We start from the raw sequence: 17,173 nt of genomic DNA, 5'->3' as shown, positions 1-17,173 counted from the left end.
TACTTAAGCACTGAATTACATTTTTGAATAATAATCACGATATTTTAAGATGTAAACTATTTTTGAACCTTGGTTTTAATAAATAAATATCAATGAAACTATGTTGTCATCTATCACAATATATTTCTCAAATCACGTCGATATAACGGATACAAACTATCATTTGAAAACCGTTTAAGTTTCTCTTATATAAACATATTTCACCTAGAAGTTACAACTTAATTATGCAGAATACACTATTTACAATAAACTGCTACACACTACTACTAGAGACGATACCCCGGGGAGCAAAAGCCTGCAACTACCCTAAGGCCATTACACGTAAGGAAAAAGGTCTTTAGCAATGTCACAAGATAGTGTCCGAGATCGGATTTATTGGGGTTTTGGATCGTTAATCGCAGACGTAGTATATCTTGATTACCTAGGCATGCGTTGGGTGATTCTAGTTTGCGAATTCAGATGTTTTACTTCCACTGCACCCGGATTGCACACTTGGACAGCAACTTGACAGCAATGATTTAAAGACTGTTGGAGTACGGTATAAGACATTTCTTGTTCCATTGTTTTATATGAGATCACAATTTATAAGGACACTGCGGACCGAAAAGTTGAGAACTATGAGCAGTCCTTGGATGGGAGCTTTTTTAATTTTTTCTCATGTTTATTAATCGGAGGATATTTGATCAGCTTGTCAAACATGTTTCTAAAAGTGGCATGAGAATCTGTTATTTCGTGGTCTCGGAAAAATTTATTGTATGTTAATGCAAACAAACCAATGTTAAGACAAGAGCAACATTAAGAACACATGATCTAAAGATTATAACATCGAGCCATCGAGCAAAATTTATCTGGTCCTTCTATAAAAACTGTTCTGGTATTTTCTTAAGGTAACTTACTGAAATTGTAGGTTTTTTTATGCCATCAAAGATTCGCAAAGTTTTTAAAGACCATTTCGCGGTAAGATTATCTGCAATTGAATCCAACACAAGAGACTACAGATATTAAGCTTTGCAAATAATATATTGTCGCGTCCGGTGTCCTTGGAAACTTTTTACCAATCCACATACTCATGGCGCTGGAATTTGTAGATGAAATATGGAAGACAGCTTTGGAGGTTGTCGGTTTAACATTCTTTTCATTTTGTAGCCAAAACTGTCATTGTTAAATGAAGGCTAACGTCGTAGGCTAACCTTAAACGAAGTAGCTATTTAAGACACTATAGACTCTTTAAGAATGTTGTTCGTAAGAATATTCAACCTCAGAATCACCAAAAAATATAATATAAATATTACTGAGGTTCAGCTCGCATATTTGTGTCTCATTTTTTAGCACTCAGAACCGACATTTCTCGTTTTACAAAAGCATGGTTTTTTATTCAAGAGCGGGCAATGTTCCCATGAAGCCAATGGCGATTTGCACTATCTTTTTTAGACCTTTTCAAACAAAACCATGACTAAGTTAGCAAAAATAAACTGAATCAAAACTCATTGCTGGTGTTTTTATTTAACATGTGCCACAATAGTCATTAAGGGGTTTACTTTTAACCATGTTCTTTGAATACTTCTTCCCCAAACTGAATTGACTTTATGTCATTCATACTGTATGTCAAAAACGCATTGAAGTTATCCTCATATCGAATTATCCAGAAAACCCATCCCTTAAAGTAACTTCGAGGGCACGATCTTTCAATTTTCTAAGGGGCGAGGGGCGATTCGCTCTTGCAAATAGCGTACGAGATTTTGCCTAAAACAAAAGGATTTCTGGAGATTTTCAGATAAAACAATAGGATTTTCACAAAAGGTGTACGAGATTTTCTTAGAGTGCCCCTCGGTTTTTTATGATGATATTATTATGAAAAAGGAGTTGATATCGTTTTCAAGTTGCTTTTTAGTGGGGGGAGGGGGGACTTTTCTTATAAATTTTACGACCTTGAATTAAGGAATTACATTAAGTTGTGCCAACTCAAGTTTAGAACTTGACGTAGAAACTTTGTGCACTGTAGAAAAGTCTACCCTAAAAAATTTGATTCAAGATCTACCCTAAAAAATATATGCAAACATTTTATCCTGATTTTTTTGTTTACGATAGATTGTTAGTGATACATGTTTATGTTTCCTTTCTCTGTCTAGCTATCCTTCGACCCCTAGTCTATCTTTAATCATCCCAAGAAGCTGAAACTAGAATCCACATAAAATACACTACTCTACTTGGACTGTAAGTAATGTTTAAGAATACAATAATCTTATTCCGTTGCAAGGAAATAATCTGAATTTGACCTCGTTTCCAAGGCACTTGCGTCATCTTATGAATAATTACTAAGGATTAGATTGTTGATCTGAATCTCTATTTCTTGCAATTGGAGGCGTGTTGGTTTGACAATGCAGGACAATACGGAAACTATTTCATTCTTGACAAAACAATGCGGAGCGTGAAACAACATGGCAACCCGAAGATCGTGTGCATTCAATCATGCTTGAAATATTTCACAGTAATATATCGACTGGATGCAAACTAGATCTAGATCGAACTTTCCAGCGAAAGGAGTAACTGCAGTTCCGAGATTGTCCTGATCTCCCGTTTGTTTTGGTGCTCACGCGGAACTGACCTGAACAACAGTGAACTTTAAACTTCAGAAAGGAGAAAGATCGGCGTTTGTTCTTGCAATACAGCTAATTTGGGAGGGAATTACGTCGAGCTTGTTTCTTCAGAAAAGCGAAAATCATGCCAGCTTCAACGAGGAGACACGTTTCGGTGAAAGGAGATGAAAACAACTGGATTGAAACGCAATCTGCTGTGTTCAAGAACTGGGTAAATCAAAATTTATCTCTACGCGACATGGAAATAGCTGAGTTTGAAACAGGGTTTTCTGACGGCATAAAATTGATCAATCTCTATGAGGTTGTTTCGAAGAAGCAGATCGGTCGTTACACCAAGAAACCAAAGCTGCCGACTCAAATGATCGAAAATGTAACACTGGCTTTGAAGGCGATGGAAAAAGATGGCATTAATCTGCTTAGCATTGGTATGTTTTATTACCTAATAGTAAACTGTTTGCTTAATTTAATGACAGGTTTTGCAGTCTGACTTCTCGTGAATCACATGGGTAAATATTTGTCATTTCTTTATAAATTTTGCGGATTTATAACTGAGTTGTGGTGTTGACATATGACCGCACCCATCTCAAAGACATCGAAAATATCTATGAATGTATCCCCATCTTCTGACTGCTTTTAGTCCCGGGTAATAAAAATCTTTAGGTCTTTGTAATCAATATTTAATTTCAAGCCACAGCGGCCCTCTAATGCTTATGCCAATCTCAAAGCTTACTTGTTTTTAACACCTGTGCTTAATAATGCATGGGGGGGGCAATTACCCAGGCAAATACGAGTTTTTAGGGTTAAGGGTTTTAGCTTCTCCTGTTTCTGTGTGTTCTTGCTTGCATTCTGTTCCCATGTTCCGCTCTGACATAATTTTGGTGTCTAAGGTCTTATCTTCCGCTGTCTATAAAAATATTTTCCATCGTAAATTTGCCTCCAGCACATGGGGGAGTGTTTTGGATCCGGGGGCTACTCTTTTCCTCTTGTAAAATTTATGGGAAGAGTTCTTATTTCCCACTGGACCTCTTTGCAAGCATATCTTTTCAGCGAAGTTGAAAACTCGGAACGCATTTTGAGACGACTTTTCTTGACACCACTCTGCATCGTAAAAGGAACAAGGCATCTTTCTGAAATTCTACGTGAGGGATTATAGATATTACTGCTAGATGTTTCGTGTGATTCAAGTAAATCCTCACGGAAATATAATTAATCTATTAATCTCCAAAGGGGGTGACGCACTAGCGGTATACTTTATGGGTGGTATGTGCCTGGGAGTTGGAGAGATATTTCCCAGAGGTGCTTTATGGTTATATTCCACGTTGTTGTTAGGTTATATGATCCCGAGTGTTTGAGGGTTGTATTCAAAGGGGTTTGAGGTCTAAATCCCCAAAGGGTTTCAAGAGATTAGATGCAAAGAGTATTTGAGCATCAAATAATTGTTAAGGATAGCACTAACTTTACTATCAAATATTTACGTGATTAGAAAAGTTGCTCGAGTGTATAAAAGGTACACAAAAGCAACAATGTCCAACATTTCCCAAGCCAGATCATCCAAACCCAAAGTTATGACTAGGTTTTATTTTATATCGAAGGAATAACACAAAGAAATGCTGCTTACCCATTTGTGACTGTGTGTTGCTCTTTGCTCTCTTTCACCAAACCCCGCCCCTCTTCACCCCCGCCCCTTAACTCTCCACTTCACAACCTCCCTCTTCAATGTGGGCCCGTTGTAGATTCGCGGTTATACGGATTTGTCGTCAATTTGAGAGCAGTTTGCGGATAGTGCGGTTAGCCATTAACGAAATTGGTGCTGTTACATATATTGGGGACAAGTTTTCACAGTTAACGAATACCGGAGAAATAAGGGTACGCTTAAGCGGGTATTCAAAGTGGGGAAGGGGCTTGAGTTGATAGCATTATTTTACTAAAAAACATTTTTGAAAAACGCACTAAGATGCTTCACGATATGTTATGCCCATGATTTTATTTGAATTTCTTGCAGTCAATTTCTTGCAATGGACTTCGGATTATTCCTTTGAAATTAAGCAATACAAGGATTTATTATGCTATTCTTTTCTTCTATTTCTTTCCCTTTATTCTCATCTAATCTTCCTAAAAATCTTTTTTTTGCAAAAAAGTGGGGAGCTGAAGCCCCCAGCTTCCCTTTGACGCCGCTCTTGCTTATAATAGGCCCACTTAAAGATACAATTTATAAAGCGGCTTTCGGCGACGCACGGACAAAAATGCTGTGAATGTACACAAGGTTGCATAAATGCTCTTTGTGTAGTTGTCCTCACTTTTCCATGGATATAATTTGACTTATTATCACTACAGTTTTGTTTCTCAGAATCGAATTATAAAACAAAGGAATTCCTTGGCTCCAATGGCATCCACATGAATGGTTGTCACGGTAAATTGTCTTGTTTCCAAGGAGAGCAGTTCTGTTTGTTGTCACGAATTCAATGACTCATTTAAAGTGTTCTTAAGTTATGACGTCACAGAAAATGTTTTGAGAATTTTTATGTACGAAGAATGAGTACCATTAAATACAATTGAAAAGAGGGATGCATAGACCCACATTGCTATGCTTCATTTATAAACCTTGATATTATTTATTTCATGTGTGTTAAATCTTCAGTCATCGATTTACCCTTTCCAAAGCATGTTTCATTGTAATGAGGTTTGAGTAGATAGATATCGACAGCAATAGTTTATTTCTATGTAATGAACTGAATAAAACTGCTGACTAATGATTCTCAACAGCGATTACAATATATACAAACAGGAAGGTTATTATAAGCATAATTAGCATGATAGATAAGCATAGTAGAGGTGGTTCTGGGGGCCCATCTCTACTATTAGCCCCTTAGTTTTATCTATGACCATGACAACAAACCAAAACTCAGGTTTTTGGATAGTTGGAGGGTCATGGTAGCCAATCTTCTGATAGAAGATGGTACCTGATGATGATGAATTAGCATGAATAAGCGATTAGATTCCAGTCCTATTACATCATGAGGGGGAGGGGGGGATGCTTTCTAGTCAAACAGCCTCACTAAACTCTCAAAAAGCATACGTTTTCTAATGAAACGGAGGCTGTTACTCTACTATTTTGTTTAGAATATTGCAAGACTCATTACCGTTAGGATATTGAAGATAAATCGATCTCCAACTGAGTGACAAGAATACCATCACTAATCGAGATAATTTCAAGTCCATTTTATCAAATTTTTTTCTGGTTTCGGGGGAGAGGAGTTATTTCGAAAGAATATGTAACTGAAGAGAAGACTTGAAATTTTTCCATGTTCTTTTTAATGTCCATTAGAAGTTTTTATAAAATTTAATTTTCTTACATTTCAAAGGAGCAGTTTCTTCTCTTTCTTTTCGTAAGCTCTTTTGCAGTACCTTGTTATATTTTACCAATAAGTCAGAATGTCCCATATTGTTTAATTCAAAGCGCCAACTTCTGCTTGCCTCTTTTCTCTAAGTAAAAGTATGTTAAAATTTGATATAAGTATGAATTATCTGTGATATCCTTTGTGTTTCTAGATTTTGTTTTATTTGTAAAGCGTGAACAATCCTTTTTCTCTATTATCACTCTCCTCCATAGAGGCTATTTGAGAATGAGATGGGGAGGGAAAAATGATAGATAAAGGGAACTGCGGAAGAAAAGGAAAAATGGAGGAGCTGCGAGGGAGAGGGAGGAGGAGAGTGCGCCAGATTTTCCCTTTTCTCTTCTCGACCGTCTTCCCCGTACTATTCTCCGCAGCTCCACCTTTTTTCACTCCCTTTCTTGCTTCACAATAGCTTCTGTGGAGGAGAGTACTCTATTATGTTGCTTTTGAATGATGGCAATCCACTATCAATCAGAGGTGGCGCCAGAAATCTTCCAACAGAGGGGCTGGAGCTTTCGACAGGGGGGCTAAAATGACTAAAATTTGCTCCGACAATAACCTAAAATTTCCTCCGATGGGGGGGGGGCTAGATGCTTCCGAGCCCTCCCCTGGCGCCACCACTGCTATCAATTCGAAAAATTAACACCAAAATATTAAACTTTTACTTGAAGTTGCAAGTTAAGTGTTTCATTGGTCATAAGGACATAGTGTTGAAATAAAAAAACGCCACAAGGTTGTTTTTAAAGGCATATCAATGATTTTCAGCGAGTTTGTTTAAGTGGTGGCATAAAAGGGCAATTTTCTTCCCCTCCCCCACCCTTGTCACAATATGGTCACTCAAATTCATCCAAGAGTTGTGTTTCATCCATTTGTTTGTCTTGGCTTTAAATTACATTTACTCGATAAGAAAACATCAAATTTTCAGTTATGATGCAATTTTGAAATTTTTTCTACATAGCAGACGACACGATATAAAATATATGATAAAAGGATAGAAGTGTATTGAGAATCAATTTACCCCCTGTTTTCTTCGGCGATGCTATGTATATGATTTATTTATCTTTTTATTACCCTGTCTCATTTCGCTAACACTGTTTGTATCTAGGTAACGCTCTATTTCCAAGTCACCTTAAGATGAAGTAATCTTGCCTGTGGAAAGTGAGTCATGAATAACAAATCAGTGCTAGTGCTTTAATTCAACAAAGACCTCTGGTCGACCTGATATTTTAAACTTGTTAATTGTGGTTCACGTTATCATGCGAAATCCAACCTATCTATTCACTGTTGTTAATGCAACAAACCTCAAGCTTGCTACAAGACAACGACAGAAACGTCACAATCGTTTGAAGATATTTGTATCTGAAGTTACTATACAGGGGGGTGGGAATAGGATGGGAAGTCACCAGGAGAATACATAGGCCACTGGATAACTGCATAAGTGATAACGTCTCAAGAAATTCAGACATCTTCCAAGGTTGATAGACTGGGGTCTAGTTCAGGTTAGGTTTGAGTTGTGTTTCTTTTGCCATTCATAATGAAAATACAATGTTTTGTATTCTACGCAGATGTTGAGGTACACGGGGGATTTTCTCTGCCTGGTTTCACACGTTTAGGAAATATTTCACAGCTGTTACAATTTTTAGAACGAACTTTACATATAATGTGGGGCTTTTTATATCATAGGAAAAAAGTATAGTACCCTCGCTGTTAAGGTTCAAAAATTTCTGCAGATAGAGAATCTTTAATTCTTCTTGTAGCCCTTGAAAAGCATCGTGTTTACTATTGCTTCACCCTTCTCGTTTTAAGAAGCAAAGCCATGATACTTTTAAAGAGATTCCTTAGCACTTAGCTATTTTTAAGTTATTTGTTTCTTTGGTTTCTGCCGTTATCTTAATGTGCATTACGAACATCGTTTTTTGGTCAGTAGATATAAAGTTTACTTAATCAAGCATTTTTTGTCTTTTTTAAAAGAGTGTTGAGTGAAATGAACACATGTCTCGCTCTTCTTTCATTCTCCTTACTGCTAGAAGAGTAAATGAAATCAAAGGCATCCGAGTTTTTATAAGGAAAGCTGACTTGTGACATTTAAGGAGTGACTAGATACCCCCTTTCAGCCAGAGTAAGCCAAGTTACACCATCAGATACCCCTTAGTACCCATTTGGGCCCTTTTAGCCAGAGTAAGCCAAGTTACACTATCAGAAACCCCCTGGTATAGAGACGGTCTTTGCTATCAATTGTGCGGTGTGTGTTAAACTTTTAAAAACGCCTTTTCTTTAATTTTGCAGACAGTGAACACATCGTGAATGGAAGCCTCAAGCTCATTCTTGGCTTGATTTGGCGCATGATTCTGCATTACCAGATTGGAGTTATGACGATCAAGATTCCGGTCAAGAAGCTGGTTCTCCTTTGGGCACAAAATGTGATACCCACACAAGCAATTACCAACCTCACAAGAGACTGGAACACTGGAATCGCGCTCTGTGCCTTAATAGAGTCAGTGAAACCTGGAACGTGTCCCCAGTACCCCAGTCTGCAGCCCCAGGATAAGGTCGAGAATTGCGGACTCGGGCTGAATTTGGCAAAAGAGAAGCTGGGAATACCTATGCTATTGACTGCAGAGCAAATGGCAGACCCAAGCATCGACGAACAAAGTATGATTGCATATCTTTCATATTTCATTCAGGACGACGCGATTGGGCAAGAGTATGCGAAGGAGCTTGTCGCATCATGGTCACACGATATCACGTTCAGTAATTTCAACACTGATTGGAACGATGGCATCAAATTGTGCACCCTTGTGGAGAGTATCAAGCCAGGGACAATACCAAACTACAAAAACCTGAACCCAGATAACAGCCTTGAAAATGCAACGCTTGGAATGAGTAAAGCCGAAGAAGAATTTGGTGTAAAGAAATTGTTTACGCCCGAAGATCTCATCAAACCTGAAATACCCGAGATAGCTGTAATGGCCTATCTGATGCAATTCAGAGATGTTGCCGTTTCTGTTGAAAAGCCGGTGGAAACCACTCGCATTGTGAGTATAATCGAAGAGACTGAGGAAGAACCCATGGTTATTTTAGAAATTGCTAAGGAGGAGACCTCACCTGATCAAGAAGATATCTTCAAAAACTTGGAAGAACAGGTGCAAATTGAGGAAGTGGTTCAAGTCGAAGAAGTGGCTCAAGTTGAGGAAATGGTTCAAGTTGAGGAGGTGGTTCGAGTTGAGGCTGCAGCTGATACTGAAACTGCCCCAGAACCAGAAAAAGTTGTGACGGCAGACATGTTCTCAATATCTGGCACTGGCCTAACCGATCCCCAAATGGATGAGAACAATGAGTTTTATATCCGATGTGAAGAGGACTTTGATGACAATGATCTTCAAGTTATCGTAACTGGGCCAGGTCTGAATGCGGGGGAAGAGGACAGAATCATGCCATTGAATAAGGAACAAATGAACAGTCGACTTGTTGTCTGCAAATATCCTTTAGACACCCCTGGCTTGTACACAATCGACCTGACATACAAGGGAGAGCATCTCGATCGTAGCCCGATCAGCATAAAGATCGTGCAAGATTTGACAAGAGTAACTGTTTCTGGCTCCGGACTTGGCGAAGTGTTTATCAATGAACCGGCTGAGATAAAGCTTGAAACTGGGCTTGACAGTGCTCAACTCCATGCGTATACTGTTTCTCCCACAATGGAAGAGTCTCCTGCCACTGTAATTAGTCAAGGAGAAGGCATATATATGATTAGATACACACCCAAAGCAACAGGACTTCATGGACTTTTCATTAATATTAATGGTGAAAATCTACCTGGTTGTCCTTACGTGGCAAAAGTTGTCGACGCTGGCAGTGTCGTTGTCAGTTCTTCTCAACAAAAGGATGGTGAGTTTCGACTTATTAGTGATAATTTTTACACTGCTTTGCAACCCTTGTTAGTTTATTGCCCCAAAATATTTGGAATCGTGTTCGTTTTAATTTTTAGGAACATATTAAAGAGAGCCTTATATAGTATTGATTATCTGGTTTCCCAAAAAGTACTAGAAACAGCATTTTTATTCTAGCTGAGGGTCAAACCTCTTTTATGTGGCTGTTTTGATGTTAAACAAGCAGGTTTTTTAAGATAATCTATTTGCAGGGAAAGAGATTTGTGTCGCTCCGAATGAACCAGTGCTTATGACGATAGACGTGTCTCGTTCCGGACCAGGAACAATCACAGCAACAACGTCCGGACCTCATTATTCAGACACCCCAACCACAATTATACAGAATGACGATGGCTCTGTTAGCATTACTTTCGAACCCCCCACAGTTGGCGTGTATCATACGGACATCTTGTGGAACGGCAGGAAAGTCTATGGTTGCCCGTTCACTGTGCTCGTTAATGACCCTGGTAAATGCGTGGCTCATGGAGAAGGATTGTATCAGGCACGACTCAACGAAGCTGCATGCTTTGAAGTCACCACGATCGGTGCAGGACCAGGTAAAGTCCACGGGTACGCCCAATGCGGAAACGAGACCATCCCCATTGAACTAGACAAATTAGATGAGAATAGCTATTGCGGGCAGTATTATCCAGATACCCTTGAACCATTGGATGTTTACCTTGATTTTAACGGAGTTCCAGTACGAGGCAGTCCCTTCACAGTCAAGGTTGGAAATCCCAAAAAATGTCGTTTCCACACTGTTGATATCAAGCCGGTAAAAGTAGCTTCAGAGTACTCATTGAGCATAGACTTTGACGAAGAAGCAGGGCATGGGGATGTAGCATGCACTGTTAAAAGCCCTTGTGGTGTAGAGCTACCAGTAATGATAATTGACAACGGTCAACGCGCCAAGCGAATACATTTCACCCCAAAGCAGCCTGGGATGCATGAGGTAAATGTGTGCTTCGCAGGGGCCCCACTAGAAGGATGTCCATACATGATAGAAGTACTTGAAGCCAGTGATGCATCGAGAATCGTTGCAAATGGAGATGGATTGCATCAAGGTAGGCAAAGCATTTTATCTACTATTTTCATTCCTTATTAATTTTGAACCAGCGACCTTAACTAAGAAAACATCTATTGCTAGATCAAGCTTAAATGCTAAAAGGCGTCATTTCTCAAAGATATAGAATGGGTAAAAAAGCAGTGAACTATTTCCTTGCTATTATTTGCTAAAGAGAACAGATTTCTAAAAGAATAGAAAGGAATGTACCGTACAATTATCAAAATCGAGATATTTTTCGAAGATTATGCTAATTCGAAGATTATGCTAAATCTGGCAAAAGCTTGCATTGCAAGCCCTTTGAAATGGTATGTACTGGTCCTTTCGAAACTAAAATTACAAAATCATTTTGATATTTATAACTGCATATTCTTATTTCATGTCAGACCCTTACTTAATGAAAAAGTAACAAAATGAGTTTTTTCGAAAGTTCAGATCTACGCCTCATCAGTTAGACGTAACAGCTTAAACAAAAGTCATAAAAAGAATTGTTCGCAAGTGAACGCTGCTTTTTGTCGGTAATTTCTGTTAACTGCTTTATGTTGTAAACTGAAATGTAAACAGCCAGTGTGAGAACTATTACCTCGTAAATATCCCAGTTTAATATCGTACAGAGCAGGTTACTTTATTCTTTCTATTGAATTATATGCTTAAATGAAACCACCTCGTATTTAATTATTTAATATGTTTTCAAAGATCACTTTCTTCAAACGATAGAGTTCTCGGTCTCCTAGCATTTGTCGCGAAGGTGGTGAAATGTCACTGCCATGTCTTGTACAAAAGTTACATAGCCAGTTAAACTTGTATGTTCATGCAGTTGATGGAGCACAGATTAGTTGAAGAATCTCTTTACACATCGACTGGATCATAGTTCGAATATTAACAATGGTTGTTTAAAAAGTAAAGATGAGAGGAAGCTAAAAATCGGGTAGTGGAAGAGTTATAAGGTTAAGGACAGAGGTCTGACTGCGGGCTTATTTTAAAATATGAAGCAAACTTTTAACTTTTGTTTGAACTATTGTGTTACCGCAAATGTCAGCCCGTTTCTCTAGCAATCCAGTTTCGGGGCCTACAGCTTCTTTATGAATAATGTGGAATTGCGTCGGCATCGTGGCTATTTTGTTTCACGTAATAAAAAAATATTTTGCCCAATCAACTTTGCAGATATTTTCTCCTTCTAATGTCGGGGTCTGATCATAGCTCACGATGACTTGTAGCTTTATCAAACAAGGCGCTTTTTAATTATTGGATCTTACGATTTTTGAATTTTATATATCCATACATGGTATATAGTTCTAAAAGAAACAGAGGAGGAGCTTAGAATATGACATTAGGCCTTATTTTCGCTTATTTTAAATGTTCTGTGCCCGTATTTTGAATTATTTGTCTTTTAGAGCAGAGGTATTCTGTTTGTGATTTGTTCCATATGGGCAACAATGTTTCTTTTTCTCCTTAGCTCCTGTAAACGAGATTTCAAAGGTTCATGTTGATTGTACACGAGCAGGGAAAGGCGAGCTAACTGCTGTTGTTGTTGGTCAAGGGACCAATGTATTGTCACCTGTAGCAGTGAGGTCCATTGGAGATAACGCATATGAAGTAACGTACTCAGTACCGAGCACAGGCTCCTATGAGTTTGCCATTAAGTACGATGACGTACATATTCCTGGGAGTCCTTTTATGGTAACTGGATTCAACCGAGCACACCCGGAAGAAGTTGGTAAGTTGTATTCCATTTTCATTTAATGATAGCTACAAACTAACTAGCTACAAACATGCAGATTAAAACCAGATTAAAAAGCAATAGACTGATCACTTAGTGGCTTAAGTCATCTGTCAATCAAACTTAGCCACTCATTGGTTAATTGTTGACTGACGGATGGCTTAAGCCACTCAAGTATCTGTCGATTGCCTTTAAGGGTGGATAAATAAGGTTGCTGTTCTGAAGCCTTCACAGTCTTGGTATTGTAATTGTTTCATATAAAATATGCTTACAAATATTTCATACAATACTATCCCATGGCAGGTGGGGCTAGAGAACACGATGACTGGTCTATTTATCAATGCAACATGCCGATATTATTAAAAGACAATATTTAGAGACAATATAAGGGAGGGTCTAGGACCTATCCTTTTGTAACAGTAAGATCCGTACTTTTAAAAAATTGAGGTGAAAACACCACCGTAATACTACGATATGAAGATCTTTCACAACCCTACCCGATGTTTCTGACCTTATTTTAAAAGTACTTTAAACCTTCTTGGCTGACTGTTTTCGTCTATCTAAAATAGCAGATCTAAAATGAGACTGCCTTTTGTATCCTAAGTGGCCTCCTTTTCAAACCATGGCAGATTCAGTCATTGAAATCCTTCTGTTTCATTCAATATCGTGTTGATGAACGTTTCGATTCAGGTTCGACGTGACCTGTATAAATATGCTAATCAATATAAAATGAAACAATACCATGTAGAGGACTAAACTCAACACGATTTGGATACCGATTGATAACGAGGCCACTTTAATGGAAGTGACTCCCTTGTGATACATTTTCGCATAAAAAGGGCCTAAATAACAACGTTGCATGGATTTTACTTGTATCTGTATTTTGTATTGATAGATAAGGCCTCTGTAAGCTTAAATGGGGATATCACAGCAAGTATGTGAATCCAATTAAGTACGATTTAGGTAACAATGCCAGAATTCGTCTGCCTTTGTTAGCTTTTTCCAGAGCATGAATAAGCAAAGTACATCCCATTTTAAATCGTTGCAATGCGGAAAGAACTCTTTTGTTTCTTTGCCATATGCAAAATATCCGATGCAGCTAAGGACGTGAGACGTCGCTTTTTCTTAAGTTAGAAAATATATTCGTAGTTCTCTCTGGAGCTGGACTGAAAGAAGGAACTGCAGGCCAGCCAGTAATGTTTACGCTAGACAGCAGGAAGGCAGGCGAAGGAAAACTTGCATGCAACTGCAAATCTCCGAACGGGAAAGATACTCACGTTTTGATATCAGACAATGAAGATGGGACGTTTACTATCGATTTAAATGCTAAAGAGCCTGGTGTGCATAGTGTACATTTAGAATGGGATGGCAAACCAGTGCCTGGAAGTCCGTTTATGGTACGAATAATGCAAGCACCGGATGTTGGCAAAGTGAAAGTTCATGGACCTGGCCTGAAAAGCGGGCTTCTTAGTAAGTTTCTCAATAATTCTTATCAATATTGTTCTATTTTTCTATTGTTCAAGCAACATTATTATTATTGTTGGGCTTACATTGTTGTCATTACTACACAAACAAAAAATAAGACTTCTCCTTTCCTATCAAACTTCATCTTTATCATTCCCATATACCCTATCGCCAAGATCCAGAAAAATGCTCATCCTTTCTCTGGGCAGTGAGCCAATCCAGTCAAAACGTTCCTTCGAAGCTAAATGAATTCCTCTGTTTTGGATCTCCTCAACCTCCTGTAAATCCGCGTTAGATGGCAGCAAGTGGCGAGAGAATGCAGCTCACTTTGGGGAGGATTATACGAGCCCCACCCAGCGACGTCCCAAGACACACCCTTAAATTAAACTGACAGTGCAGTCAATTCAATGCAGTCATGACATCTATAGTGTTGGCTGTTTTATGGGAGTGTCCAGAGACCATCGTAGCTTTTTAGACTTGCACTGATGTTTTTGAATAATTTGTTGGGTTTTTACCGAAACACTGTAACCGCATTGGAAGTTTTAAGACAGTTTTTGGGCGAAAATGCATTGAAAAGGTCCTGCCAGATTGCCTCCTTTTCCGGCTATTAATTTATGTCAATATTCTCAGCACAGAATATTCTTCAGCCCTGACTACTATCCCTGTCAACAATGTCTCCCTCAATTTTTTATCCTATGCATTTCATACAGATGCTTTTGTATTTGTAACACAACGCATTTTGTCAAAATTATGACTTAGATACTTCCATAACTGCAGCTCTTTTGTCCAGCTGCTATCAGGGGGTTAACTGTTTATGACTTCGTAGCATCATAGTGATTGTCTTGACAGGTGAATACGAAGGAAAATTCACCGTCGAAACGAGAGGAGCTGGACCTGGCACACTGAAGGTTCGTATTCATGGACCAAAGGGGGCATTCAAAGTCCAAATGTACCGAGAAAGTGCCAAAGATCGTACAATTGGTGTCATGTACCATCCTACGGAACCAGGTCAGTATACGGTCAATGTAATGTGGTCGGATGAGCATGCCGAGGGAAGTCCGTATCAAGTTTATGTTGCAGAAAATAAGCAGCAGCTGGCTAAGATGCTGGATGACAACGGGGCTAGTCTGTTTGGGAGGACAGATGGACAACAGGTCAATGGGTACGAGGATAAACGGGTTTAATTGAAATGCTTTGCGATTATTATACACTAAAATAATTTTTGATACTGTAAACGATTTACATAATATTTTAGATAACTAATTACTACTTTGTTATGCATATTAGCAATGCCCTATCTGAAACATAATATGGGCTAAATAAAGTACTCGGCTATTTTGATAATGTTTTTTGTTTTGTTTTGCCTTCATGTTTTATTTTCCTTCTCAGTAATAATTTGAAGTTTGGATGCTCGAAATCTACACCTGTTTTAGATGAATCGTTAAGTGTATCTGTTATGTTTTGGTTTGCATTTAGAAATATTTAAAGGTAGATCCAATTGACCACATTGTTCTTTAGCAACTGACACCGATTATAAAATTGCAAGGCAATTTGGTGATGTTAAATGATTTCATATCAGTGGTCCACTGCCTACTAGAAAATGAGAAACATATTCTTTGGTTCCCAGCAAAATTATTAGTATTTCTTTGATGTTTCTTTTGATTTTATTTGTAATAATGCAAAATAGAGAGCACAAAATTTTAATAGTCAGTTTACCTCTGCGTTGATTTATGATAACATCATGCGTTTGTATATTGCAGTATTGGTTTTATTAATCATTTTGAGATGTTCAGACATAAACATATACTAATGTGTCTGAGTTTCTGAAACTAAAAGGGAAATAAACACATTTAAAATATAACTTTTAATAACTTATATTCAGCTGGTAGAAAATCATGTAAGAACAATTTCGTTAACTCTCGGTCACTTTCTATGTTTATTTATGTTCATTGTCTGCATTGTTAGTGAAATTTATTACATAAGTAATGTAAAATTTCACATGTATTGTTGTTTTTAAGAATATTGGACGTAAATGGCTTATGAAGATTGTGGCTGTTTTGAAATGATTTCTTTCCTATGTTTTATGCGTCTTACTTTGTTGCAGGATCCAGCCAACATCTTGACATTTTCAACTCTGCTTGTTTGAACTCCTGTACTTTGAGCTCTGGTAGACTGAGATATGAAACTCTGATAATTTGATGAGGTTACTTTCAGGAAAATTCAAAGATTATTGACAACCGAATGACGGCCTTCGAAGGAGACTGTTTTCACAACAAATCCTATGAAAATGACCATTTTTTCCAGAAGATTTATAATTATAAAAATCCAACGCCAATAACCTTACATTTTTTATCAAAAATCGACCCTTCTTAGAAGTTGCTTTTTCGAAAACAAAGACTTTTATTCAAGAAGTAAATAAAATTACTGTTTTTTCTGAACATTTAGAATCGATTTGGCCTGTTTATGAAGAAAAACTTTATGGAAAAATTTCGACAAATTTCCTAAGCCTATAGCCTTACTTTTTTATCAAAAATCGACCCTTCTTAGAAGTTGCTTTTTCGAAAACAAAGACTATTATTCAAGAAGTAAATAAAATTACTGTTTTTTCTGAACATTTAGAACCGATTTGGCCTGTTTATGAAGAAAAACTTTATGGAAAAATTTCGACAAATTTCCTAAGCCTATAGCCTTACTTTTTTATCAAAAATCGACCCTTCTTAGAAGTTGCTTTTTCGAAAACAAAGACTATTATTCAAGAAGTAAATAAAATTACTGTTTTTTCTGAACATTTAGAACCGATTTGGCCTGTTTATGAAGAAAAACTTTATGGAAAAATTTCGACAAATTTCCTAAGCCTATAGCCTTACTTTTTTATCAAATATCGACCCTTCTTAGAAGTTGCTTTTTCGAAAACAAAGACTTTTATTCAAGAAGTAAATAAAATTACTGTTTTTTCTGAACATTTAGAACCGATTTGGCCTGTTTATGAAGAAAAACTTTATGGA

The 17,173-nt window shown here is 37.7% G+C and overlaps 1 protein-coding gene across 1 annotated transcript; it reads left to right on the top strand.

Moving 5' to 3' along the window:
• Positions 1-2,371: 2,371 nt before the first annotated feature.
• On the top strand, positions 2,372-16,212 carry LOC148957268 (filamin-A-like). The gene is made up of 6 exons (XM_089115626.1): positions 2,372-3,022; positions 8,279-9,880; positions 10,134-10,985; positions 12,441-12,701; positions 13,854-14,174; positions 15,018-16,212. Exons 1-6 carry the CDS (start codon positions 2,722-2,724, stop codon positions 15,350-15,352), a joined length of 3,672 nt encoding a protein of 1,223 aa, XP_088971752.1. The 5' UTR covers positions 2,372-2,721; the 3' UTR covers positions 15,353-16,212.
• The last annotated feature ends 961 nt before the right edge of the window (positions 16,213-17,173 follow it).

This window comes from Rhopilema esculentum, unplaced genomic scaffold (genome assembly GCF_057945365.1).
Source record: "Rhopilema esculentum isolate cy_ngs unplaced genomic scaffold, ASM5794536v1 HiC_scaffold_35, whole genome shotgun sequence".
NCBI lineage: Eukaryota > Metazoa > Cnidaria > Scyphozoa > Rhizostomeae > Rhizostomatidae > Rhopilema > Rhopilema esculentum.
Note: the sequence above shows the minus strand (reverse complement) of the source record. Positions and strands in the feature narration are given on the sequence as shown.